The sequence below is a fragment of the Vanellus vanellus genome, assembly GCF_965231255.1.
Source record: "Vanellus vanellus genome assembly, chromosome: 2".
Classification (NCBI taxonomy): Eukaryota; Metazoa; Chordata; class Aves; order Charadriiformes; family Charadriidae; genus Vanellus; species Vanellus vanellus.
Genome location: NC_138906.1, coordinates 127,781,360 through 127,808,684, shown reverse-complemented (window position 1 = coordinate 127,808,684; position 27,325 = coordinate 127,781,360). Strand labels below are relative to the sequence as shown.

The 27,325-nt window shown below is 41.8% G+C and overlaps 1 protein-coding gene across 1 annotated transcript in view; it reads right to left on the bottom strand.

The window, feature by feature from the left end:
- LYN (LYN proto-oncogene, Src family tyrosine kinase) overlaps positions 1-27,325 on the bottom strand; it is a 46,603-nt gene that overhangs the window by 10,820 nt on the left and 8,458 nt on the right. The window contains exons 2-10 of the mRNA XM_082479616.1: positions 19,201-19,337; positions 17,969-18,017; positions 17,771-17,876; positions 17,322-17,420; positions 17,109-17,212; positions 15,461-15,610; positions 14,005-14,157; positions 6,799-6,981; positions 5,800-5,876 (exon numbers count right to left, since the gene is read on the bottom strand). Coding sequence (XP_082335742.1) covers positions 5,800-5,876; positions 6,799-6,981; positions 14,005-14,157; positions 15,461-15,610; positions 17,109-17,212; positions 17,322-17,420; positions 17,771-17,876; positions 17,969-18,017; positions 19,201-19,332 — 1,053 coding nt within the window. The 5' untranslated portion in view covers positions 19,333-19,337. The remainder of the gene's footprint in view (positions 1-5,799; positions 5,877-6,798; positions 6,982-14,004; positions 14,158-15,460; positions 15,611-17,108; positions 17,213-17,321; positions 17,421-17,770; positions 17,877-17,968; positions 18,018-19,200; positions 19,338-27,325) is intronic.

Below are 27,325 nucleotides of genomic sequence, written 5' to 3'. Positions count from 1 at the left end.
AAGCTTCAGCTAAAAGTCACTCAATAAATGAATGACTTGGAGCCACAGTTCTGCAGCCAGCTCTGTCACCCTTTTGGGGCGTGATTTTAGCTGGCAGTGCTCTTTCCTCTCTGTTTCTGCTCTTTCTACCTGTAAAACAGGGAATTACTTAACTTTCCAGAACTCTTGTGGGTCATTTCACAAATAGGTATAAAACTCTTTCAAAATCCTGAAAAAAAACAGTAGCAAAAGTGTGGCACATAGGATGATGCTTTGAAAACATTGCATTCCCTACTTTCTGACCCATTCTTTTAGCTTCTGAAGGTGTTCAGGGAAAGAGGGAAAAGCAGCAGAGGACTTTGAAGTAGGGAGAGAAGAATCACAGAACTGCTACACCACCTAAAAAGCAAAAGTACTTGGTCACAACTCAAAGACTTCCTTGGCGAAACATCACAGCTGATATTAAACAGCACATAGAGGGATGGGCAGTTCTGTGTTTTTTTTTCAAAAGGTGAAACTCGGCTATTTTAATTTCTTTTTTTTTTCCTGCAAAACCAGAGAACTTCTGGATTCCTTCATAGCTCCGTTTTTTCAATGCAAAGACATGCTTGATTTCAACTTCCATTCCAAAGGTCTGTGATCCTCTTTTGCAAGAGTAATTTCAAACAAGGCATGTTTTACGCATAGGTTGTGCTGCTGTTTCTTCATGCAGAGAGGGGGTTACAGCAACATGTGTAATTGATTCCACTTGTGCGTTGCTCGGCTGTATGTAAAAATGTGGAATACTAAAGAGGCCAGATGGGTTTGCTTAGGGTCAGCCTGATGGGATGTTTTTACATCATGCTGAGAATGCATTATGTCATGTTGAGAAGGAAAACTAAGTGACAGCGATCAAGAAAGGGAGTGGAATAAAAATGAAAGGGAATGAGAGAATGGCCAAATAGGAAGATTTATATTCTTTTCAGGAAAGCAAATTTTAAACAACCTGGAGGGCTGACAGGTACAACCTCATGGGAAAGAAGTCTCAGGAACAACCATCAAAAACCCCAGCAATTACAAGCGCAAGGATAAATCACAGTTATTATAAAAACAGTGCCTGACAAGAACAAGTTGGCCAAATCTTGCATGGTCAGAAACACCCCAAAATTATAAAGTCAAATTCCAAAATATAAAAATATACCCCAATATGACAAAAATCAGAAAAGCCCACCCACGAAAAGTGGTACAAATAGTAAGTATAAACAAGGAAACTAGAGGTGCATTAGTAACAGGACAAAACCAAGGAAAACATTCACATTAAATGAATGATCAAATTAAATGATGGAGAAGACTATATGCAAATACTACAGAGAACTTTTTAAATGCCTGCCTTTGCTTCAGTCTCTGCTGAAAGGGCCAAGGATGCACACGTGGTTAACGGGAATGACAAGAACACAGGATGGACAAGGGAAAGAACTGGGTTAGGACAGTTTTCATGTATATGGGTGACTTATGAGACACCTGAAAACTGTCAGTAAATCCAAAATCACACATCCTCACTCAGAGGAAAAAAATCTAAGTGCTGAATCAGTATTCAAAGTTGAGCTTTTATTTGTTACAAATGAAGTCAACTTTGGGGAAAAGAACAAAAGGGTGTGACCTACAATTTCCAAAATATTGAGAAACACTAGGCTGAGAACTCCCCCAGTCCTCTCCAGCCCTATTTTAAACCAAAATCATGTAGAAATGATTAGTTAGAGATGGTTTAGGTATACTTTTAAAAGATTTCCTTTTGCGTTGGCAGACGTGGCTTTTTACTCTTTCCAGGATAGGATCCATACTATAAATCTACGTGTGAAACCACCAGCAGTAGAAGGCAGGAATTCGTGAATAAAGGCAGCTTCGAAATTCCCTCTGTATCACTGCTGCCTGCGAGATAAGCAGGGCTGAAGCACTGCGCTCCCTCCCCAGGGCCGGGATGCTGCCCCTGAGGGTCCAGCCGTGAACGGGACATCCCGGCTCTGTCCCTCGTCCTTTGCTCGGTGGGTGGGGGATGATGGCCTCAGAGCTGCTCTGGGCTGCCCACCAGCTCAGGCCTAGGGCTCGGTGGGATGCTCCTGCCCAAGCAAGTAAAGCAGCCCAAAAACCAGACTGGAAATGAGTCCAAAGCACTTAGGGTGGGAGGGAGCATCCTGCTGGTGAAGTTTAAGTGGAGGAAATAATGGAGCATATCCTGAGGTTCACACTGCCTTAAATTTGGTAATCCTCAGTTCCTAGGGAAGAGCCTCACTAAAAATAGTCTGCAGTTTTGAAAAGTTTGAAACAAACACATGTTATTGATCTGGACAAGATTGTCTCTGGTCTGGGATTAACCAAAGCCAGGTTCCTTTCAATAATGTCCAGATGCATAATAAAATAAAATATACTTCTTGATCACAGAGTTTTCAAAAAGAGAGTTCATCTTCACTTGACTCGCTGTTTATGAAGGGGTGTAGACCCTTTGTATCCAGCAATTGAAAACTGTTGCAAAACAGTGACATTTTAATCTTCAAGTGATCTATCAGTGTCATACCAATTTTCAGTTTTCAGCAGTGCTTATCCTAAAGGTGAAGTCAGGAAAGGCTGCAAAAAGTTATTCCTCTTGCTTCAGTCAAGCAGCTATGTAGTCAAAGCAGACGCAGGAAAAAAAAAGATTATTAAAGCAATGCATATAATTATGCACTGGAACATTAGAGGGTATCATTAAAAATAAAAGAAACCTGAAAAGGAATATGGCAAGACTGCAGTGGAAATCTCCCAATTCCAAATAAGAGTTAAAATGAATTCTGATTTAGGAGTTTTCCTTTTCCCCTTAAAAAAAGAGAGAAGAGTGAGATATTAAAGCACTGCATCAAAAATCTCTATTAATTTTATTCTAAGTTTATTATAATTTTAATTTGTAGCCTTAGAAGGCAGAAAGAAGAGGATAAGAATTGCCAATGGCGTTGTAGATCATAGAAGAATTAATGAAAGTATCAGCACTGCACGGGAAAGAAGAAAGACTGTTTCTATGACAAAGCTCTGACCAGTTTGAAAGTTATGACGTGAGTATGTTCAGTAACAACTGATATCATTTTCCTAACCACAGACACCATGCATGTGTGTGCTACACGGTAGATAACGGATTTGCGTAAGAAGGAGGGAGAGTTTACACATGCAAAAGGTTCACTGAATTTGCATTGTACATTTTCAGCAGCTCTCAAAGAGAAGCAAGTACAATAGTATAATTCCAAGAACTGTGAAACAAAGAATGGGGAGCTCGTTGGGTAAATTACCTGAAAGGCAAGAGGAAAACCAACTAGTAAAATCCAGAGTTTGCCAGTCGCTTTAGTGTTGAAGGAGCTGCGCTGTTGCCTGTAGACGACCAAAGAGAATATGGGCAATGTCCATGCGGACTGTCTTGGCCTGCTGCATTAGCAAGATTTGGCAGTATAGCCCGTGGACAAAGCGATGAAATTCACTTACTCTCCAGCTCGTAACTGGGAACCAACAGCACCTTTGGGTTCCACGAGTCTGCTGACTGAGCTGACGGGCAGGAAGGGGAACCACTTGTCAACCGTGTCAGCCAACGCCTACCAGACGTACGGCAGTTGTGAGACCAGCTGGTGAGGTTGCCATGCTGCTGACCCAGGCACCAGAACTGATCACACAGGCAGTAAACAGGCTCAGATTTTGCCTTCTCTGTATTCCTGGCTGTTTCTGGCATGTCCAACATATCAACAATTCTGCCAACTTCTACGGGACACGCCGAAGCTCTGCTCCATACTAAAGCAGGTAGTGTGTGCTTGAAGACACATTCGCAAAACTCAGCTTTGTTTAAAACACACTCCACACTCCTTTCAGAGACTTCTAGCATTCATCTCTAGTGGCCAAAATCATCTTTGCCAGGGCATAGCTAACACCAGATTTCCCCTGCCCCTACTCATATGCACTAATTAAAACACAAAAGAGAAACTGCAGCTCTTTCAGAGGGCAGATTGCTTTAGAAACTGAGCTGGACCACTTTCCTAGCAAGCATTTTCTTGTCATGTTTTCCACAAGCCTAATTTCATAAATTGTGATTGTTAGTACAGCAAAAAAGACGCCCATAAAAATCGTGAATCCACAGCTGTACACTCAAGTGTAGATGTACACTACTTACACTAGATGTAAGTGTAACTACGTAGGCTCACAGAATCATAGCATGGTTTGTAAAGGTCATCCAGCCCAAACCTGCTGCAATGAGCAGGGACATCTTCGACTAGATCAGGTTGCTCAGAGCCCCCTCCAACCTGACCTTGAATGTTTCCAGGGCTGGGGCACCTACCACCTCTCTGGGCAACCTGTGCCAGTGTTTCACCACCCTCCTCATAAACAATTTCTTCCTTTTATCTAGTCTGAATCTACCCTCTTTTAGCTGAAAACCATTACCCCTTGTCCTATCGCAACAGGCCCTATTAAAAAGTCTCTCTCCTCAGAACTCAGCTATCACTGTTAAAAATGGCAATCAGTGAGTGTGGCTGTTAAGCTAATAAAACAGCAAATTAAGCATAGCAGAGTAGGAGTATATTTATTAACTTGCTTGAAAAATGCTATCTTTTTAAAAGGTGTTTATTTCACCTGGATGAGCAGTCCTTACTTTTCTTTTTGCAAAATCAGCATGTTTCACCCCTTGTAAATGCAGATTTCTCTCAAGACTGTTGAAGGCAAAGGTGTTATGAAGTCAGGGGGTGAAGCACTAACAGCAATCTGGCAATGGAAACACCAACCCACAGCGCTCTTCAACACCACTTGGAAAATGGGCTTCAGCTGGGGGTTCACGTTCAGCTACCCGCGCTATGTTCTTCAGCTATGTGATAGTCACAGAGACTACATCTTCCTCTCCCCTTCTCCCATTCCCAGTCTCTCCATATCTGACAAAGCCATTATAAGGTGCCAGAGTCCATTCCTCTGGAAAAGAAGGCAACATACTAAGTGGAACCTCTTCTTGCCCATTTTCTTCCCGCTGTATGACAAGCCCATTGCTAACGTACCCTTCTGCAATGGGTCGAATTCTTTCAGCAATTTTTGTTCCAACAGAGGTCTTGTGTGTGCGCACATGGATGCGAGCCAGCCAGCTGTGTAGCATGGTTGGGAGCAGACCAGCCTCGTGCAACATCGCAGATGCACGAGGTTGAAAAGTAAGCCAATCCTCAGCTACCATTTGTTGTGTTTTCAGCCTTTCTGAGAAGCCTCTGGGATAGTCTGGTAAACTGCCTCGCCAGAATGGTGTGACTAGACAGCCATGAAAAGCTCAAGTGTGTCTCCACGTGGTCCGTAAATCAGGTCTAGTACCTGAAACATCATTTGATTAGATTTCATTTATTTCACAGTAATTTACATAAGAATTTGAAACCAACAATAGACCCTTGAGGTTAAGAGAAGTTGGACCAGACCAATTGACCTAAGTTAAGAAGTAAAAATGACACATTTATTAACGCTGATGTAATCTCATAAGCACAGACTCGCAAGCCTGTACTTACACTTTCAACTCGCAGCCACTCAAAGTGAAATCAGCCTTTCCACAAAGGAAAGCAGCTGCATGCCTCTGCCATCTAAGCAGGTCACCAGCAGTATCTAAGAGTTAAGCCTAACTTCACATATTCCCTTTGAAACCTCTTTTATCTATCCTCTCATTTCAAGTAACCTTGTTTACTCAGACCAAAACTTTTTTGAAAATGAAATTATTTTTTAATGAAAAAAAAACCCTTAGGATAAAGTTGCCCAGCATGAGTTTCAGAACCATAAATGCCATTAATTTTGAGCATATTTCTTAAAATTTACCTGAGCAGAGAAGTCGATTAGCTTTGGAAGCAACAATTTGCTTCCTTCGTCACTCTTCAGAAAATCCAGTAAGCTCCCTGTGGCAGCAGAGAAAGATTAAGTCAGTGCAGCTTATTACCAAAATAAAGGTCACGCCAGGTCCCCATTTTTCTGGACCACAAAATTTTTGCAGTGAAGTGTTTTGATGTATTTTCAAGTTGACTACAGTAAGGCAGACTCCTTACATGATATAACGACAGTAACATGCAAGTCAGCATGTCAGGCATCCCAGTTTTGCCATTTTCCTGGGTGTAGCAAACTCCCACCAGACCATACCTTAGTTCAGTGGTGTGGGGTTTGGTAAGTACCCTGCTCCACCGAATATCAAGAAAGCTGTCTAGGAGAATCACACATATCAATCCTTTCCAAGTCATAAAGAATAAGTGGCTCAACACTTCTTTACGAAGTTATCAGCAGAATTGCTTGAAAACAGAACAAAACAAGAAAAACTACCACCCGAGACAATCTGAGAAGGAAACCTCACTTCTTTTGGGTAGTAATGCTCTAATAAAGGTTGTCCTTTTCTAGTAGTGCAGCCATCCTTGCAGGACCACTATCACATCACATATTTATCAATTCAAGGGCCACATAAGGCAATTTCTAAGGTTTGTTTGAATTGCCTTGCTATGACACCAGACACAAAAGCTGGGTAGGGAGCCCAAAGGAACCTGAGCTATTTTGGGTTTTATGCTCTGCATCTGAAACAGTTAAAAATGCTACATTTAAGAAAACTGTAAAAGTAGATTATTTCACGAATGCAGCGATGAAGCATGAAATTAAAGCCTCAGCCCTCCTCTGTGTTAGGTGCTCCTTCGCTTTATATCAGAGCATTCAAAAGGATAATGCTAAAATCCGGAGTTTTCCTTGTTTTATTCCTTCCTTTGTAAAGACAGGGGACTAATTTTTGAGAAGCAGAAGAGCTTACTAAAACATTGCTTGCATATCCAACATTGTTCTCACCTTTAGCCATGAATTCTGTTATAATATAAATAGGTTCTTCTTTGGTCACAACAGCATAAAGCCTAACAAGCTTATCATGCTGAAGTGTTTTCATGAGGTTGGCTTCCTCCAGGAAGGCTTGCACAGACATCGTTCCAGGCTTCAGAGTCTTCACAGCCACTTTCGTACTATTGTGATAGTAACCTAAAAGGAGGGAATGTGATCAGTGCACATGAAGTCGCTGTGCCGCACAGCGCCCCGACTAGCAGGAATTTGTAAAGCAGGTAAGGTTGGATTCCAGTAATAGCTGAGCCTGAGAGCAAACGCCAGATGTAGTACAAATATTTACACTACAATTCCATTTTATTTTGTGACTGATACAACATTGCATTGAAAAATTATCCATTCCCTATTTTTAGAAATAAGTTATCTAAAAAAAAAATAAAGCAAGCAAATTATCTTACTTCATACCAAGTTCTCATTTACCCATAAAATATTCAAACAGTCAACAGGTGTTTTAATGAACGTCCCCATCAATTGTCTTAGAATCTAATAGAGTCCATGGATTGCTTTCAAGATTCTGGAGCATCTTTAAATACCATAATTATAACCATTTTATGCATGCCAGGCTCATGCTTATAATCCTTTCTGTAACCCTCAGCACTCAGAGCATTACAGGAAAGTGCAGTCGAATGAGCGTTCTCATGACCAACAAAGATACGCTGCCAGGACTGCAGTCCTGCAGTGTTCAGAGCAAGATTTAAAACGTGATAACTTCTTATCACATAGCCCATGCCAAGAGTGGAAGAGACTGTAGCTGTTGCATTTCTCTGTTTATCAAACCTTCTAATGTAATAGTCTAATTATATAAAAAGCAATTATCAGGAAAGAGAAAAGCAGTGAATTATTTTCGGCTTTAATGGTTTCCAAACATTAAATAAATGTTAAAATAGCGTTGTAAAAACAATAGAGTAGGAAGCACTGATCCTAATGTTTATCTTGTAAAGTCATTTAATTTGAAAAAGAAGGGGGAGGGGAGAGAAAGTGAGAGACGGAGACATAAATACAACTTCTTCCTAACATTTCAGATTTACAGAATGCTTCAGTAATATCAAACCCCAGCCCTTAGTCCCTCACCATACCCATTTTAACTTTGCAAAACTATTTCTCGGAGGAGGTAAAACTTTCATGACTCAATGAAACAGCCTCATTTCCTCATTCAGCGACAATCCAAACAGTATTACCACTATGGAGAAACCTCTAAATTGGAGTCCACAATTTCCTTATACTATTTATCATCTTAACATAAGAAATCAGTGGCAAAGCAAGGAACTAATTTCCAGATCTTAAGTGATTGCTCAAACTACTGCATCTTCCATCAACTTTCTTAAAGAAGGATCATCACCTGAGAAACATCACTATATTTATCACAAATTATTCACCTCCATGATTATTAACTATGTTTTTCCAACCACGGTCAGGTCAAAGCATAACAATGATACGCCTCTGGGTGATCTAATAATACGAAATGACAACCACAGGTCAAATTCTGCTCTTAAAGCTCAGGTATACAATTTATATCCATCAGAAAAACAGATGCTAAATACATCCCTTTCTTCTTAAGAAGAAGAAATCTTATTTGTATAATTTCTACTAGTCCATCACATACCATAAAGCAGAGCACTAGTACCACTCCCAATTTGTTGAATACTCTACTGAACATGCTAATTAATATCACTGTTTCTGTGAAGCAATTGTCACCAACACACTTAACATTAACTATATAACAGTATTTTACATTCACTAAAGAGATCCATCAAACTAGGGTTTTACTTACAGAAAGTTTACATTACTACAACACTTGAATGATACTGATTGGAGTGATTTCTGCTGGGAAAAAGTCTACCCTGACCTTCTGGTGGTAACACACAAAGCAAATTAGCTGATGAGAGCAGTAGAGCGATTTGATCCTGATCTCTCTCAAGTCCATCTATTTCATCAGGTATTGGGAGGGATGGGACAGCAAAACTCTGAGGAAAGGTTGTCCTGAACTCCATGAGCACATGCAACGGCATCTGTAAAAAATGGACCCTTGACAGCTTGGCAAAACAGGAATTTGTCTCCTTTTTCCCTCACCTTATAAGCAAATCCAGTGTTAGCTTAATTTGGGCCGAGGACCACACCAGAACTGAGGCCTCGCAGAGAATGAGTCCCTACCTCTCAGCTAAGCAGGTGCCACCTCGCTGTCTGGGAGAAAGCTCCCGTCATCTGAGAGTCCAAAGCAGCAGAGTAAGAACATGGTAACCCTGAAGGGGAGGATTACTTTAGGACATGAGGCGAGAGAGACCTGGAGGAGGCAGCATCTTTTTAGTATGCAATTGTACCACCCCATCTTAACAAAGCCCTAGTCCTCATGTCAGATGATTTATCATTACCATGAGAACCTCTGTGCTAGTTTCCATAAAGACCGTCTGCTTTGCAGGCAAACTCTCACTGTACAGGTAAGAAACTGCAGCCTTTGCGCGGGCAGAGGGAAAACTGGTGACCTCAAAGCGTTTCAGCGAAGCGACAGCAAATTTAATGTTCAGTCTCCATCACAGAAGGATTCCAGTGATGCACAGGCAGCTGTGGGAAGGGGTGGCTACAGCACTGCATCACCCTCGCTGCATACAGTACCTGAGGCTCCGAACCCTCCGCTAACGGCTGCCTTGGCTGAACTGAACCTGGCTCCGGGTGTAGACCCAGCCGCTTGCTGTGTCACGGCATTCCTTGCTACATGACATGAATGAACACATGGGCAGTTTGCGGCCCAAACATGAATTTAAAAAGATAGGTAAGCGATGACATACTTGCGTACATCTAGAACACCTGACATAAAATTCAGATTCTTTGCAGCTAACATTCAGCTCATGTATGTACTGTAAAAAAGTATCTGTAATACTGATGAGATGTGCCGGCAAGTTTTCTTGGTTCATTTTAAATGGCTTTGATTTCTCTAACAGCTGCAGAAGAAAATACACCTCCAAAACACGTATTACATATATTCTAGGTTAGGGGGTACCAAATGAGAGAATCTTTTTCACCTGAGATGCAAGCAAAATGTCCCTCATTAATAAAATACACCATAATGGCTCCGTTTGGCTTGTTAACTTTTCTCTTCGCCCTGCTGGAGAATTCTCTTCATGGATTATTAATATTCCAGAGCATTATGGTTCACATCGTATCAGTGCACACCAGAAACAAAAATGCATAAAACATAGCCCCTGCTCTTGCGGTGCTACTCTGGTTCATCACTAAAGAAGCTGCCCAGATGCACTGAACTCCGCGGTCAAAAACCCTTTCATGGCATGGCAGGAAGCAAGTCTCTCGGCAGTTTAAGCTTCTGTTAAAAATTGAACGCGATGCAAGCAATAGTATGTAAGTCTGAGGAATGGCATGATGTCTTACAGAGAGCGACGTGTTCTTCTCTATAACTACTCCTCAAAAAATAATTACTGTTTCAGGTATTTATTTCGGAGTTGATTATTTTGACAAAGTAACTTGGACAGCCAAGTTGCCACCAGTTTCTTGCATTGAGCCTACCATTTCTGACCAGATCTCCAGGACTGAAGATGAACGACTTTGTGAAGAAGGCTACAAGATGCAGCTTTCTCCTTCCTCTGCTTTCACAGTACTTCCCTGCAAGGTTATACTGGGGACCAATTTGCTTGAGCTACAGAGGTATGACACTGTTAGAAGCCAGATAATGTCTCAGGCTGTTATGACTGCAGGAAGTCCAGTATTTCTGAGATGCTCACTGGGGAAGAGACTAAGGAATAGCAGCTTCTCCGCATCCTATCGCACGTCAACACATCACTCCTGCTTCACCAGCTACAGCCATCTCTCAGCTGAATAGCAGAGGAATGCAACAGTAGCTCCATCTCTAGCTCATCTCCATAGGGCCCATCACACGTGAAGGCAGCCAGCACAGGCTGCAGCTTTCTAACTGCTTCCATGGTGCAGGGCATAAAACGTGAACCCATGTATTTATCATGTCAGCACAGCTGATGCCCAAAACACACACATAAACACTAACTTGGTAGACTAAAACCAGAAACTCTTTACAAAATGTATACAATTACACGTCAAAATGTATACAATTACATGTAGCCGTAATGAAGAAAGAAATTAAAGGCGCTTGAAGAGATAGACAAAACTGGGAAATTGATGGTCCTTTATAGCAAGTTTTGTCTGTGTAAAAGAAACTCTTCAGAGTTGGAGGAGATTCACCTGCCCACTTCGTAAGCGACAAAGATTCTGTGCACAGGTCTCACAGGAGCACAGCCAAGTTCTTAGGGGATACGGGGGTCTGATTTTTGTTGCTAGGGTTTTCTTAGTCCTCCCATAACATAAGCTAACTCCCTCTGAAACGCGCAAGAGGAAGATGTCAACTGGGAAGCCCAAAGCGTACTTGTGGACAAACCAGAAAGAAAAGACTATAAAAGATACGCTGGCATATCTTCACGTTGCAGTAACAGTATGATCTCTGTCTTCCCCTATATCACAGAATCACAGGCGGGTTGAGGTTGGAAGGGACCTCTGGAGAGCTTCTGGTCCAACCCCCCTGATCAAGGAGGGCCACCTAGAGCTGGCTGTCCAGGACTCTGTCCAGTTGGCTTTTGAATACCTCCACGGACGGAGACTCCACAACCTCTCCGGGCAATCTGTGCCATTGCTTGGTCACTCACACAGTGAAAAAGGCTTTCCTGATGTTCAGAGGGAACCTCCTGTTTTTCAGTTTGAGCCCATTGCCTCTGGTCCTGGCACTGGGCACCACTGAGAAGAGCCTGGCTCCGTCCTCTTTGCACTCTCCCTTCAGGTATTTACATACATTGATGAGATCCCCCTGAGCCTTCTCCTCTCCAGGCTGGACAGTCCCAGCTGTCTCAGCCTTTCCTCACACGAGATGCTCCAGTCCCTTAATCATCTTTGTGGCCCTTTGCTGGACTCTCTCCAGTAGCTCTGCCTCCCTCTTTACTGGGGAGCCCAGCTCCTCCGAATGGGACACTGTTCCCTCTGAAACCACAATTCTTCTTATCGAGAAGAAATTTATTTATTGATTAAACCGTGGAACACTATTTCTCTCTAATTCACACTATGGCTGAAAAATAATTTTGTTCTATACGAGCTCTCTAATCAGGAGGGCGTAACAACGAGGTTATTTCTCCGTACCTCTACATAACCCCCAACGCCCCTGGTTGATCATGACACTACGCAGTGTTTGTTGACAACCTGCACCGCACCGCTGACCTAACACGTCTTTTCCAGCTCGAACTTCCTTGGTTCTAAGATTAAGCGCCCTCCTGATTCGAGAGGACCTGCGCCATGCAAATCAGCTTCCCTCACTTCAGAAAGAAAGCGGAGAAGAGGAAACACGGCGATCGCTTTCACAGTACATTAACTTCTCTCACAGCGCGGCGATTCAGACGCGGGGGTTGGGCCCGATTTAGATGTTAAAATAATGACATAAACAAGAGGAAACATCTTGAACCAGAAACACCCTTTTAAAGTTTTATGCCTTTGCGTGTGCGTGTGTGCAGAAGTAGTCACTTCCCAAAATGATCTACATTTTCAAGCAGGTGATTACCTTCTGCGACAAAGTCTTTCATAGCGTTTCAGTGTCAGTTAAACATTTCTGGTTTATTAGACGGAAAAAAACTGCACAACGGCTGATGCTTGTCTTAACTAGTATGTAAATTGTCACTCGTGTATATCATAGCTAGAGGGTTTCTTAAGCCTTTGCTTGTGAAGGCAAATAAAAGGCTGAATTTTGCTACATTGTGTTATAAAGATGGGTTGCTTGCATATTTTACATGATTTATATCAAAAGACAGCACCTATGACTGAATTAGAGCTTTCTGACTGACACCGTAGTTGTGTGTGGAATTTGCCACTCAAACAGCACCACTCTCCGCTTTACTTTTCTAAATGAGAGCGTCTCTTCAAAGCAATGACATTCCTGTCAGCCTGCCACACTCCCCCGTGTCATCGGAGACCCCTTTCATAGCTTTGCGTCTTCTAATAAGTTTTGGGATACACTTTTAAGTTGCTCAGAAACACCCTGCCTATAGAATCTTGTTGAAAAAAAACCTAACAAAACAAATCAACAAACAAACCCAAACCGTTCCATTATTATAATAACAATTTTACTACTATGGAAATATAACCTCCTAAAAGGAGATTCAGGGAAGGGTTGAGACAATGATCTGGCCTGAAAAAGCACCATAATGAAGGCTTTGGGAGAACGGTATAGATTACCTCAAATAAGACGGTAAACAGTAAGCAGTGTATAAGTAACGAATAGCACACAGAACGTGCAATATGGAACCCAAAAGAATACTCAGAGCCCTGAACAGACAGCATTTCAAAAGCAAAGGGGATTAAATATTTTTGCAGAATGTGATTAGAGAGCGGTCGTGGCCCCTTGCCACAGGAAGTCACTGAGGCTGAGAAAATAAGATTGTTTATAAGCAAATAAAGCTAATTATGGTTATAATAATTAATGCCATCCTTTTTTTGCCGGGTATATGTTAACATTTACAAGTTGTAAGTCTTATGACACTTTCATTATTGGGGGCCTGCACGATAGCAGGGGGTGATCGATCTCTTATCTTCTTACTACCTAAGTCACCTACTTTCTCAGCAGCAATCTGTCAGGCAACAATCTTGAATTAAGTGTCCCCGTTTTTCACCCAGGATGGCAGTCCCATGCATTATATTGCAGTCTCTTCTTTACCAAGAGGCAACGAAAACTCTACACATAATTCCCTAAAAGACATGATTTCTTTCTATTCCAGGTTCTTTACCACTTTCTGATTTGAAACAAAGTTCTGAGCTGCCCACTGATTTTGAGACAGGAGTCACATCTTACTTACTATAACATTCGACTTCCTGCCCAAAAAACAACCAACCCCCCCCCCATTGTCTTCAACCCTCTAAATTACAGTGCTTAACTCACTAATTTATTTTTTTCTTCTCCTATGAAAGACACAAAAGGATTTGTTCCATGATATCAGATATCTTCCCCCTCACAAATCCTCTCTCCTCACAAGAAGGTATATTCCGAGCCTGGCTGTGCTGTTTTACAGGGTTATCAGACCAGGTTTATGTCCACTACTATTCTGAACGACTCAGAAATGACACTTCTTTCAGCAGCTTTAAATACTATTTCCAACAGGATAAACTTACCCATCCAGACTTCTCCAAACTGACCAGCTCCAAGTTTCTTCACTAATTTAATTGACTCCCGTGGAATTTCCCACGCATCTTTATCCCATGGCTTTTGAGGCTTGGGACTAATACAAGCTTTTTCCAACTTTCTGCATAAGCCATCTGATTGCTCTGGTTTTCAAAGGAAAAACAAAATACAAAATCTGTTACACTTCTGTGCTTTGTGACTTGAGACACATGTTACTTAATTGCAGGTGTGCACTAACCAGCTCAAAATAACTTTCAGAATAATCAGGTGTTTTGATGAAAATGTAACCTTTCTTGTGCTTTCACGTAACTTTAAGCACCTCTGAACTGAAATTTGGTATTCAGAGACAAATCCAATAAAGAAGTGTCACATGCATCTGATTCCAATCAGATTATTAAGTTTTTTTTAGTACAATTTGTACCAACTAAATCAAATATAAGATCTGTTTACTGTCAGTATGTTGATGAAGATGCACACTGGAGTCAGGCTTGGAACCTGTATTCTGAATTTGTCGTTAAATTTTCTTGTAGCATTGTTTCAGATAAATGTGCATGCAAGCAGAAGTAGCTCAGCATTATTTTTTTTCTCCAGACACTGACCAGCTATAACTTTAACACAAATGTAGAATAATTCTTAGGTTTTCCAGCTGTGCCAAAGAATTATCACACATCTAACAACTCAGAGAAATCTCATGGCCAAGTCCTCAGCGTGGCTTTGAAAAATCACTATGTGACTTTCTGTCCTATGGTTTTTGTCTTCTCTGTCTTCCCAGTTACAAGACTGAAAAACACGTATTTTGGAGCTGCCCACCAGGAGGGTTTGCAGAATGAAAAGTCACTTTTGTAGCTAAAACACAGGTAGAAACTTGTCCCTTGTGTCCCCCCCCCCGGCTTTTTTAAAACAATAAATATATACATTCTACATGGGTGCAATTTTCTTTCTTTGAAGTCAATAGCCTTTTACTTCCTTCAAAATGCCATTCACAAATAAACAAACAAACAAGTAAACAATTTCATAGGAAAAATAGAAACAATTCCACACTCAACACCTCAAGAAGACATTCACCAGTCTACACGTATTTCTGCTAATTGTGAATACAAATGTACTTTCAAATACAGAATTTATTTATTTACAACACGGTCAATTCTTACTGTAGTTTCACATCATCATGACTTTGATGAGGTGTTTTATAAAGCTACTCTTTATTTCACAGTGGTATACCACAGAGCAAGCAGCATTAGGTCTGATTATGATAACAATGTTACCTGGGTTCCAACCAGTTTTACTTTATCTTTGATAACATGCATGCCTGGGTTATTTAGTGAAAAAAAAAAAAAAGAAAAAAAAGATGAAAAGGTCTGAAACAAAACAAGAAAGCATTTCTTTTCCTTCACAGGAAATAATGGCTGTATTCTCTTAAGTAATCCACTAACCGATTTAACTTACTTTGATAATGTTTTATCATATCATTGATGTTGGAAAAAGTTATTCTTGGAGAGATGTAAAATCCTCCATTGTCTAGACTCCTAATTTTGTAGTGCTTAATAACATCGCCATGCTGTGGGTCATAGTCTCTTATGGAGAGAGAATAGCTGCCTGCGGATAAAGAAAGAATGATCATTAGCAGATAGCAAAAGTCTACAGTGTCCACGCACATACAGTTGAGCCTAACAAAACCACCTTTTCGTCTGTTTTTCTTTTTACTCCCTTATTTCCTCAAAAAGCATTTTGCAATCAACAGGAGGAAGTTAGCCAATAGCCAGTCCTGAACCGGTCACCAAAATGCTTACAGCCACACTTTCTTTTTCAGTCTTACTCAACAAAGTTGGGAGTTCCATAAGCCAGACAGCTCCACGTCCAACACCCACTTCTGCAGAAAGACCCCCTGGACTTTCGAGTGGAAGCGGCGGGGAAAGCAGGGCCAGGGCTGTCACACTCCTCAGGCAGAAGCTGGAATTTGGAGATCAGCGTTTCGGAAAAGGAACACGCTGGATGTCATGGGCCAACTAGCAAAAGGATAGCTTGGAGATAGCTTGAGGGACACAGGAGGGAGGGCAGATCTGTTAGTCCTAGGGAGCCTAACCTCGCCTGGGATTTAAGATGGGGCCGCAGAGCACCTACCCTAAACTACAGAGCTCTTCGTTTCTTCTACTCGTACAATTCTTGTCCATTTTCAAAGGATAAGAAACCACCTCCCCCCCTTCTTTCTCCCCCCACACAGATCCATTGACAGAAGAGGATAGAAAGAAATATTTTGGGGGTGCTTTGCCTTGCTCTCAGCAGCCTATGTTGAATTTAGGAGTCTTCCTTTGAGAACTTCATTTAGGAGTCTTCATTTGAAAGTACAGAAACAAAAATGTGGGCTCATTTCAGAGAGCTACCTAATGACAAATCTGCAGTTTCAGGGCCAGAAAAACCACCCCCGTGGAAAGGACAGACATACAATCTGCTGAAGGGATTCATGCATCTTCCTCTGGAGGATGCGGTGTTAGAGTATCCAGCTGGAGAATCCAGTCAGGCTGCTGTCAGGGTCCAGACGCTGGACCAGAACCTCCTACGCTTTTCTGAAAGTTCCAGCCAAAGATTCTGGAGACTTCACTGAGTTTTTCAGTACAAAGAGCTCTGCCTACAGCAGAAACCTTTACCAAAAATCTTTTGGAAAAAAATCACACTACAGTACAGAGGTGTAAACCCCTCATTATGCACTAACTACATTTTAAAACTTATAGCAAAGGATACAGACCAAACAATGGAAGACTATAAAATGCAGCATCTACTGTTTACAATGAAAAGTGTCCTTCAATAAAGGAATCGCAAAGATCTCTCCATTCATTCCTGCTTCTTGTCAGTGTTGTCACACACAGACACGTTTTCTTTCCTGTCTCAGCTTTGGGTGTTAACCTGTAACTCTCTTCTCTCTTTTCCTGGTGTTTTTCTCATCCTTCTCATTCCTACAGAACTGCAGGAAATTCACACAATAGGACACATGGGGACCACTCCACACCCAGTGTCACTTGATGCCAATTTTGGTGAAGACAGACTGTATGTTTTTAACTCTACTCTCCATTCCAAAGTAACCCACCCCACAGCCTACCTTTTAATGTTTCACTTTCCCTGATAAGGAAAGCTCCAGGACCATTTCCAGGAGCCAGGAGTTGTCTTTCGGCATCTTTTCGGGTTATGTCTTTGAAGAACCATCTGAAAAATATTTCAAAGAGTTAAAACCCTTCCTTTCCCCCACCCACAAAGGATACACCAGAAGGGTGAAGAAGTAGTTTTCCAGTATTTAGAGCCCGGGAGAACTTACTCTTCTGTTTCCAAGGTGTTTACTTTTGCTACGTAGTTGCTGGGAATGAAGCCTTCCTTCCTCGTCGTGAGAGATTTTGCTCTCCACCATTCTCCCAGCCTGAAAAACAGAAACAAGGGTAGTATTCACGGTAAAGGGAAATTATGAAGTGTTATTTGGGTTCTACTGCCCTGAAAGCTTTGCCCGTGCTGGAGAGAGAAGCAGCGTCTCTTCTCAGAACTCAAGCCACCTTAGAAGCCATTGGTTCCACCAGATCAATGTTTGGTCGCTGTTATCAAGGGCAGCTGCCAAGTCCTACCAACAGCTCCACGTGCATTTGTGTTTTCGCGTATCAGGGAGCTCTCTTACCATTAATACACTCGTGTTTTGAGTAGGATATCAAAAAATTGTAAAGGGAATTAGATGAGTCCAAAGAAAAACTACGACACAATCAGTATTGTCATACTTACTCCTCGATAACTTTCAATTTTTCTCCTTTTTTGAAGGACAAGTCATCTTCATGAATGCCATCATAGGGATACAAAGCTACCACAATGACTCCATGCTCCTCTGCTTCTACAAAGGTAGAAAGCCAAAGGCACATTTGCATTATTTCGCAGGCTGACATGGGCATAGCACACAGCAGTAAGATTCCTATCAAAACGTACCTTCACTGACAAACCTCTGTCCTGGTAAGAGCTGTGCTTCTGGATTTGCCTACAATAAAATTTGTCTTTAATTAAGCAGTTTTAGATCTTTGTGACAACCTTACATAACAATTACACGTTATTCAGTTGCTTTGGTATCATCTCGCATGTCTTAAATTAAAAGGAAATGCTCCAATCTTTTCCCACCAAAAGATAAAAATATAGTAAGGCCTCCCTAGAGTTTGGATTGAGCAGCTCAGACCTCGGGAAGGGGTGACACAAGCTGTGGGGAGGACGTTGTTACTTCTGCTGAAGAGGCCTTAGGCAGGGCACTTTGACAGGACATTAACATGTAGCTGTGGTGCTAAAGAAAGAACTATAGGCACAGTTACGTGGCTAAGATTGTGAAAGACAAAAAGAAAAAGCAATTACAAAAAAAAAGTAAGTGGTAATTCGTGATGTGTGTAGGTTGATTGAGAGCACGCTGCGAGCCGGTGAGAGGGGAGGGAAGGGTGTCCCTCGCGCTCGCAGAGAGCACGGCCCCTGAATAAGGGCAGTCAGGACGTACGGTTTCCTCAGAGGGGGCGCGGAAAAAAGGTACCGGTCAATCTGCAAAATAGCAAACCCACTTGGTGCCGGCCGGGATTCCCCTTTTCCCAGCGCCCTTCCTTTCTAAGGCCAGGCGGAACACACGGGACCACCGCTCGGTTGTCCCTCCTGCAGCGCAGCGCTGCCCCCTGCGCCCTCCACTCCCCTCCCGTCCCGTCCTTACCGACACCCCTCGTGCAACGTCAAGCAGTGGCCTTCAGTGAGCAGAAGAAAAGCTGACTAGAGCTGGTAAAGAATCACCCGTGATTATCTCAGAATAATCAACACCTGGACCCCATGGCTATTAAAAAGCCAACACCGATGCTTTTGAAAAAGGTTCTGAGCTACTTCAAGTTTTCTAAAGTCACCTATCATTCTTCTACCGACGTAGCTATATCCAGATCAAGTGTCCCCAAGGATTACAGTTTTCATGCAGAAAACTATGACAAACATAACAAAGCAATTAAGCAACAAACCACCGATTTTTATTTTTCATTTCTTTAAGTACTTATTCGTTGAGGGTGAACTGCACAACACTGAGAGCCCAATTGAGTACTAACGATCATCTGAATTTCTTCATGCATGTGCTTTGGATTGAAATTTAAGTTATGCCAGTCATGCTTTGATCTTGCTACTGGAATTCTCCCCTGAGACTATCTACTTACTGGCCTTTGCTGTTTATTGGACGTTGGATCCCTCACATAAATAGTTCGTTCAGTTTTACGTACTGGTTGATTCTTCAAATCTAGCCCATCTCCATGCAGATTCTCTTTCCTTTTTGATTTTATACATCCCATATTTCCTGTTGGAATAAAAAAGGTATTAAACAAAAAACATTATGCCATAAACCAAGCCGTTTCCCATGCAATCATCTGGGCTACGCAGCAAAAACGTGCTTCCTTTTCATACACAATAGTCCACGGGGAGAACAAGTGAAGGTTAGCAACACACACCGAAAGCTCTTTTCTGCTGCAAAGGAAAGAAATGACTTCTTGTCTCAATCCACAGGTGAAGTAAATATTTCAAAAATAGTTATTTCCCATTTCAATATTTTCAGATTTATCGTATTTTCTCCCCAATCTGCCCCCCCGCCCCCAAAACCCCTTACATCTTTCTAACACTTCTGTGAGCTTCAGAGTAGATGTAAGAAAAATATAATTACTGTAGTGACAACTTATTTCTGTATGTGTTAGAGAACGGGCTGCTTTGCAAGATGTAGAAAAAAAAATCCAGTCCAAATGATGAGAACTGCAGCTGGAGTCGGCAACACCTGTACCTCCCCGCTTCACTTTGCGTACGCCAGGCTAGCAGGGAGCTCTGATTCAAATCCCCGTCTCGCATGAGGCTGATGACTTGGGCAGTCCCAGCTCCATGGCAGACAACACCGCTACTGCGACCTTCAGTAATGAATCTCCCTGTTCAAACGCGCCTGTCGCAGCGGTCTAAAATAGCCGAGGTGTGTATCAGCGACGGCAAATCGCCGCACGAGTATTTCTTCTTCAATACAATCCTCCTCTCAGGATGTGCATCCATGCTAAATCACATGGGATACAGCTGTTGGCGTCTACACGACTGGAACCTGACTGCTAATCCCATGATGTGATTACATAGTACTTCAGCAAGCACATATATGACATTAGCTCTATATTCCTCCCTCAGAGGAGAGTAATTATACTCACTCTTCAAAGAATCGACTACGAATGCTTTTCAAACCTCTCCCTCCTTCCTCTCTCCTTCCTTTCAGGTCAGTGCTCTAATGCGAGGTTCACAGTCACATTTTCCCTTGCAGGCACACACTCTCACTCCCCCCCCCCCCGCCCTAATTAATCTTTAAAGCCAGTTCCTTGAAGAACAATGTAAAACCTAAAAAAAATAAAGAGCTCGGTGCATATACAGGCTCAAGTAAACCAGCACTGACTAAACACACAGCTGAAGAAGCTAAAGCAGATTGTAACACCCTATACTACATCACACTCTTAACCTTCATCTCTGGGACAGAAAAGGTCATCATAGTAAACAGTTAAAGCAGTAGAGATGTCCACTTGCAGACACAACTGTTTCAATGGGACAATGCCTTACACACCCTACCCCTGCAGGTAGGAAAATGAGCCAGATTGGTCTGGGTTCATATTAAGACTTGTACTTTTGTAACAATACTGATAATAATCATAATCCTGACTATAACAATAAACCAAGGCCACAAGCACTCCCTCACGGCAGGTCTCATCTTCCCACATCGCCTTCATTTAATCTCCTATCCTGCCCTTGAGGAAGGGCCACAGACTGACAGATGCACTGTCCTATGCACGGGCTGAATGTTTTCTTCTAACTGTGAGAGGAGGGTACCGCCTCGCCCACCGTTTCTGCAAATTATGTGTCACCTATGGCCAACAAATGTTGGCTCTCCATAAGATTTCAGCAGCGATGCAGTGAACTGTGATCCTGGTTTAAAAGCAGCATGAGAACTCATTGCTGCCCTTCTCGTCTTCTCTTGAAATAAAAATAAATGGAATCATATGGAAAATCAATAGGCACTGACCAGGCATCATCATTCCGCAGAGGCAGGGAATACAGTTTCCTCTTCTTGTGTGTGACAATATTTCAGTGTTCCCATGCTCGTTTGAAGGCACTGGGGGGCACCTTCAGCCAGGATGCTCCCTTAGAAGCAAACATCTTTAATGCTTAATTTCAGTATGTGAAAACACCCATTGGAAGATTCTGCCAAATTCTCATATTTCCATGGGTTACACACTAGTTGTTTTGAAATACCAAGAAGGATTTTTAAAAAAATATAAAAAATTATTTATTTATAATTGTGGATATATAGAAGACTCTTGTTCTGAAGTTAATGGTTCCTAGGAAATTTCTGTCCAGTTGCAGGCAAGCTGGTGTTTGCAGGCTCACCCTAGCCATCAGGAAGCCCAGTGTTTAATTACCCGCTGTGTCTGCAAGATCAGGTATTGAGCCACCTAAGTGCTAACCTTTTTGCTCTTGAATAGTTCTGCTTCTACAGAACAAACAGCTAAAGTGGAGGACATAAGGTAATTTGATCTAAGTTGTCAGCCAAAAATCCCTTTCCCTATTGCTGTAAGAAAGCTGCAGTTAACTTTAGAGTCTGCAGCTTGCCCAGCGTCGGTGAAAACTCGGAGAAGAGCATTTTATGCGGATTTTTTTCTGCAGCTTAAAGCACGTGAAGAGCTGTGACGTAAGCCTGCTGTGAGGTTGTGCTGGTAAACTCCAGGTTAGCATTTGTTCATGACAGTAACAACAAGGGATCCGCAACGCCAATGTGCAGGTGCTCTGTAATCCCACAGAAGCCCCCTCGACGTCGTGTGAAATCACACAAATACAGCATATGAGACAACGCATGTGATGGCACAACAAAGAGAAGATCCTGAGCCTCATCATGAAGCACTGGCTTTTGTTTTATTCCCTGACGGAGCTGAGAGCCCGGGATCACCGCAGGACTTCGCTAGGTCTACATTAGAGAGCAGCCCCAAGAGCCGGTGCTGAAGCCCATACCTGCTTCAAGGGGGGCAATTGCCCCGTTCACTCCAGTATAGCCCCAAGGACTGAACGCTCAGTAGGAGCAAGACCATAATAAGGGTTTATTTAAAGGTTAGCCTCGCACTGCGTCTTCCTAAAGCAGTCCTGTTCTTGCACTCCGAGTCTGCTCCACACCATGAAGCAGAGCCTCGCAAGTGGGGGTACTGCTGCAAGAGTGGGATCCCGATCTAACTAAAATGCTGATGTAGACACATCCTGAGACTTTTAGCTTCTTCGTAAAACAAGCCTCTCAAATCTTGCAAAAGAAACATACGAAAAGCATGCAATAACATCAACCAAATGTTTAGCACATATATATCAATACAGTTAAGCTTATGATATATCATAGAATGGTTTAGTTTGGAAGGGACCTTGAAGATCATCGAGTTCCCACCCCCCTGCCATGAGCAGGGACACCTCCCACTAGACCAGGTTGCTCAAAGCCCCATCCAGCCTGGCCTTCAACACTTCCAGGGATGGAGCTTCCAAAACTTCTCTGGGCAACTTCTCTGAGGAATATAATTTAATATTTATCTTTCTAACCTGATGTTATTTCTAAACAAGTATAGGCAGACACTGGAGACAAAGCATAAGCAAAGTTGAAAAATAGTTTTTAAGCAGTAGAAACAGGATCAATGAGCACATGTTCTTTTCATACTGTGAAATGAAAAATTTTTGGACATTTTAAAGGCTACAAGATCTTATATTTCTGTACATGCGGTCTCTCTGTATAGCTGTGTGCACTGGATTCCAGACTGCACATTTAAAATTCCATAAGATCAGTCCTATGCCCAAATCAATACACATTGTAATGGACTTCAAAATACAAAATGCTATATCATTACCAAATTTAACTTCACAAACATTCGACCCTAGCAAATTACCCGTACAAAAAGAAACTCTGAAATACAAAATGTGTATGCAGCGTGCATCTTTCTTAGCTTATAGAGTAGTCATAAGGAAAATCTGAAGAAGGGAAGTTCGTTCAGGCATAAATAAAACATTTCACTTGGTGTAGAATGTTTATTTGCATAGCGCTCTGTTGCCGTGTCACAACGAGTATCAAGGAAGCATTTTGTGCAGGTATAAAGAGAAAAAGAATGCGATAAGCAAAGAGCAATCCAGACAGTGCAGCATCACTACAAGTGAAACGGTGTTATTGTTCATCAGAGATGAAAATAATTTAGACATCAGAGGAAATGCTGTCAGTCCCTCCTCAGATGTTTCCCATTCCAAGAGCTTTGCGATACAGGAGATACCACTTTTCATCCATGCTTTTCATTTATTGTCCCGTCCACACCTCTAGACATCAAAGATAAACATATAATTAAAAGAAACTCTGTATAACATAGCTGCTAATGTTTATAAACAGTTATCTAAAAAAGTATCAGCTTCTCTTTCACCAAAGATCATCTTGTATTTCATGGCTAAAAGGCGGGCTCGAGTACTTTTGAGTTAACATCAGCCTGCAGCATGGCGATAAGAATGTGAGTTCAGGCACCCTTCGAAAAGCCACAGAACCATCACACAGAGCCTCTGCAGCAGTTTGTTCCACAGGCATCGATTTTGATGTCTCCAGGGGCATTTGCCTTGAATTTTCCCTCTGAATCCTCTTGCCACAGCCACACTTGGGTCTTAATTTCAGAACCGATTACAGGGGGCTAGTGCAACATTTTTCCAGGGTTAAAAGCTGCTGTCTGTCCCCAAAACACTGTTGCTTTATCTGCCCGTTGCTATATTACGAGCAGAGCAAAAAGCCACAATACTTCCCACTGCGACCAGCCAAGGTTCGTGTGACCGTCGCCTGTCCATCCACCATCAGCAGCATTTGAGGTTTCATTTCCTCCCAGCGCTTATTCTTTGCATCATCTACAAAGCCAATCTCATTTTTCGTTTTGCTAATGGTCACTATTCTCCTCCCTGTGATTCTCTTACATACTATAGTTACAGTGCACATTAGGAAGCATTTCCTAAAAATCCACCCGACATGTCTGGGAATTTCTTGATCGAAGTCATGTCTTCATGAAAATGATTCTCAAACCCTCACAGGTTTTTCAACAGTTTAGAGTGGCTTCATTTTAATATTTGCAGAAAATGCAAACTTTTAAAAAACAACTAACATTATACTTTGGCTTTTCCAATAATAAAGTAACTTTAAAAAGAATTGGAACTACAACACTGAGTATACAAGCAACTCTGTTTCATCCAATAAATATCTGTTGTTCAAAAGGTCGGTAATCATGTATATAAACACCAATTCTGTGTGTGGCTTAGGCTTTTAACAGATATATACATATGTGTTTTAACAGGTACATAAAAAAAATAAATTTGTATTCAATTACAAGGTTTATAAGCAGTAAACTCTTCATTTAAGCCACAACATTTCTTATACGTATACATAAGTTGTTCCTTAGCAGTACAAAGAAGAGAGAGACAGTGCATTAAGAAGTATAATAAAAAAAAATAAAAAATCAAGACCCCCAAATTATTCTGAGTCTTGAATATTGTTCTGTATTAAACTTCTGAATCAAAGAACATGAAACAATTGTTTACACCTACATATAAAAAAACCTAACTAGTTTTAAATCTGGAGTTTTAAAGCAGCTTGGAGAGAAGAGAGGTAAATAATTTTTTTTTTTAACACCTCTTTCAAAAAATGAAAATAATATCTTTTCCCTCCTCTATTTTAGATGGTTCATTCTGGCCTTTAATGCCACCTGCTTTGTTGTCACTTCACTAGTTAAAAATCCAGAGGTAATACAACGATACCCTCATCAGATCTCCTGAATAACCGAGAAAGTGAGACTTCTCCGCATTACCCTCAAGGTCAAGGCACAAATGTCTTGAAAAACAAACAAACTCAGATGATCAACTTAAACCTAAAACTGCTGGGGAGGAAGAATCATAAGCCCACTCTGCCCAAGGACACAAACGCTTTCTCAGTACCTTCACCCAACTTTCTACATCACTTCAATCAACTGCTTAAGTTTCCCATTCCATGCAAAAAGCGGGAAAAATATTAAATTTAAGGAATGAATTTATCATACCCTTTATTGCTGACTTCCTCTCTATGTTGACCTGCTTCCACATCATCTGCAGTACCTGACTGTTGCAACGATCTTCTCTACCTCTGTTATCGGGACTATGAGGAGGACCATCTCTGAGTGGCCTGGGAAACCCGGGTTCATTTCTGACCCATCATCACATGGTGCAGAACGGCAAACCAACCTCCGAGGACCCAGAGGAGGAGCTCATTTTGAGGTGGCAGGGCTCAGCAAAGCCTCCTCCGTACTGCTCTGTGCCAGTGAAGATGTGCCACTCGACCGGAGTGAGAATCCGAGTGACAGAAATTAATTATCTGTGGTTGGACGTAATGTGGGGGAATTAAACTGAAGAGCAGTTGAACAGAAGTGGATTCATATTCCTTGCTTGACTCAAAAATGATCAGTTTTGATTTTGTTCAGCCTTGTTCTTGTACCTGCAACTCATCACATATATAAAAATACATAACACGTGTATATATATATAATATTATTAAATATATACAATATTATATTATATATATACACACACATTTAAATTTTACTCTAAGTCCTGACTGACTGGTAACTTTCATCAAACTAGACTCTTGCAAACAGTGAAATCCTGGGTCAGCTTTCATCTTGGGCTTGTTTCAGTTCCTACATCTTGTTTTTGCACTGGAGACCAACTAGAGGAACTTCAGCAGTTTGTTCTTCCCTTGCCTTTCTGCTGAAAGGGTTATGTATTTTAATCTCTTTTTAAATTTATCTTGTTTCTGTAGGTCCAGATTACATCATCCATACGCCTCCCAAAGCGAGTGTATCCCTTATATGATACACATATACATGGGCATATAAATATCCACACACGCGGGCACAAATCACAAATCCCTGCACTGCATATAACAAGGAGCACGGACAGCCTAACTCTACTCAGCGTCTAACTAGGACAGACTTGCCCAGCGTAGACTCCTGTTGTTCCTGTGATGTGAGAAGCAGTAGCCCAGCTGAGAGCATTTTTAAAAAGGAGGAAATTTGGAGAATTCTTTTTCTTTAGCTGCTTCAATTGTTTTTTGGGAAAAGGTGGGTGAGACAAAGCTAAAACAATATTTGGACATACATATCTGTATAAACAGGCAAAGAAGAGAAACAAGTTAATCCCCAGTGTAAGCATCAAAACCCAAATATTAGTGTAGTGGAAAACAAGCACGCTACTGCGAGATTTCCTCAAACTTATTCTCATTTAAGTCAAACCCTCAAATTTTCCAGGGGTGCGCTTCTATCAGAGGAAGACAACAGAGCTATCTAGCTCATCACCCATGACTAGAGCACAGGACTAAAAATTACTTTCTGGGAAGGGCAGACCCTTTCTGAGCAGCACAATCACATCGTACAAGCTCAGAAGTGAGTTTGCCATGCTCCGTTTTTAGAGAGGTTAAGGGCGGCGGGAGAAGAACAAAATATTATTGCTGAAAGGTTTCAGAACCTCACTCCACTTGGCTTAGTAGCTGTCTCACAATTTCCAGTCTTAAGCACGTTTTGGGGACAATAATGACATTTAGCCCTTCATCCTCTTGGGTGATTATGAAGAAGTCACATCTCTTCCAGCCTCTTTTCTTGGCTTTAAAGACCAAGCCCTCTCAGCCTTTTCCATTCCAACTGGTTATCCTAGGAGCCCTTCTTCACATTTATTTCAGTTTGTACTCATCCCTCTAAAGGGCAGGAGACTGGAGTTGGTCATAGAATCATAGAATGGTTTAGGTCAGAAGGACCTTAAAGATCATTTAGTGCCAACCCCCTTGCCATGGACAGGGACACCTCCCACTAGACCAGGTTGCTCAAAGCCCCATCCAGCCTGGCCTTGAACATCTGCAGGGATGGGGCCTCCACAACTTCTCTGGGCAACCTCTTCCAGTGCCCTCATTGTGAAAAAGTTCTTCCTGATATCTAATTTAAATCTCCCCTCATCCAGTCTGAAGCCATTCCCCCTCGTTCTGTCACTACATGCCCTTGTAAAAAGTCCCTCTTTCTTGCAGGCCTGCTTTAGATACTGGAAAGCCGCTATAAAGTCTCCCTTGAGCCTTCTCTTCTCCGGGCTGAACAGCCTCAACTCTCTCAGCCTGTCTTCATGGTCAGGTGTTCCAAGATGACTTTTAGCAATGCCTTCCAAGGAATAGTATTTCTATTTCTTCCATGTACAGAAATACATCGTCCAATAAGTTCC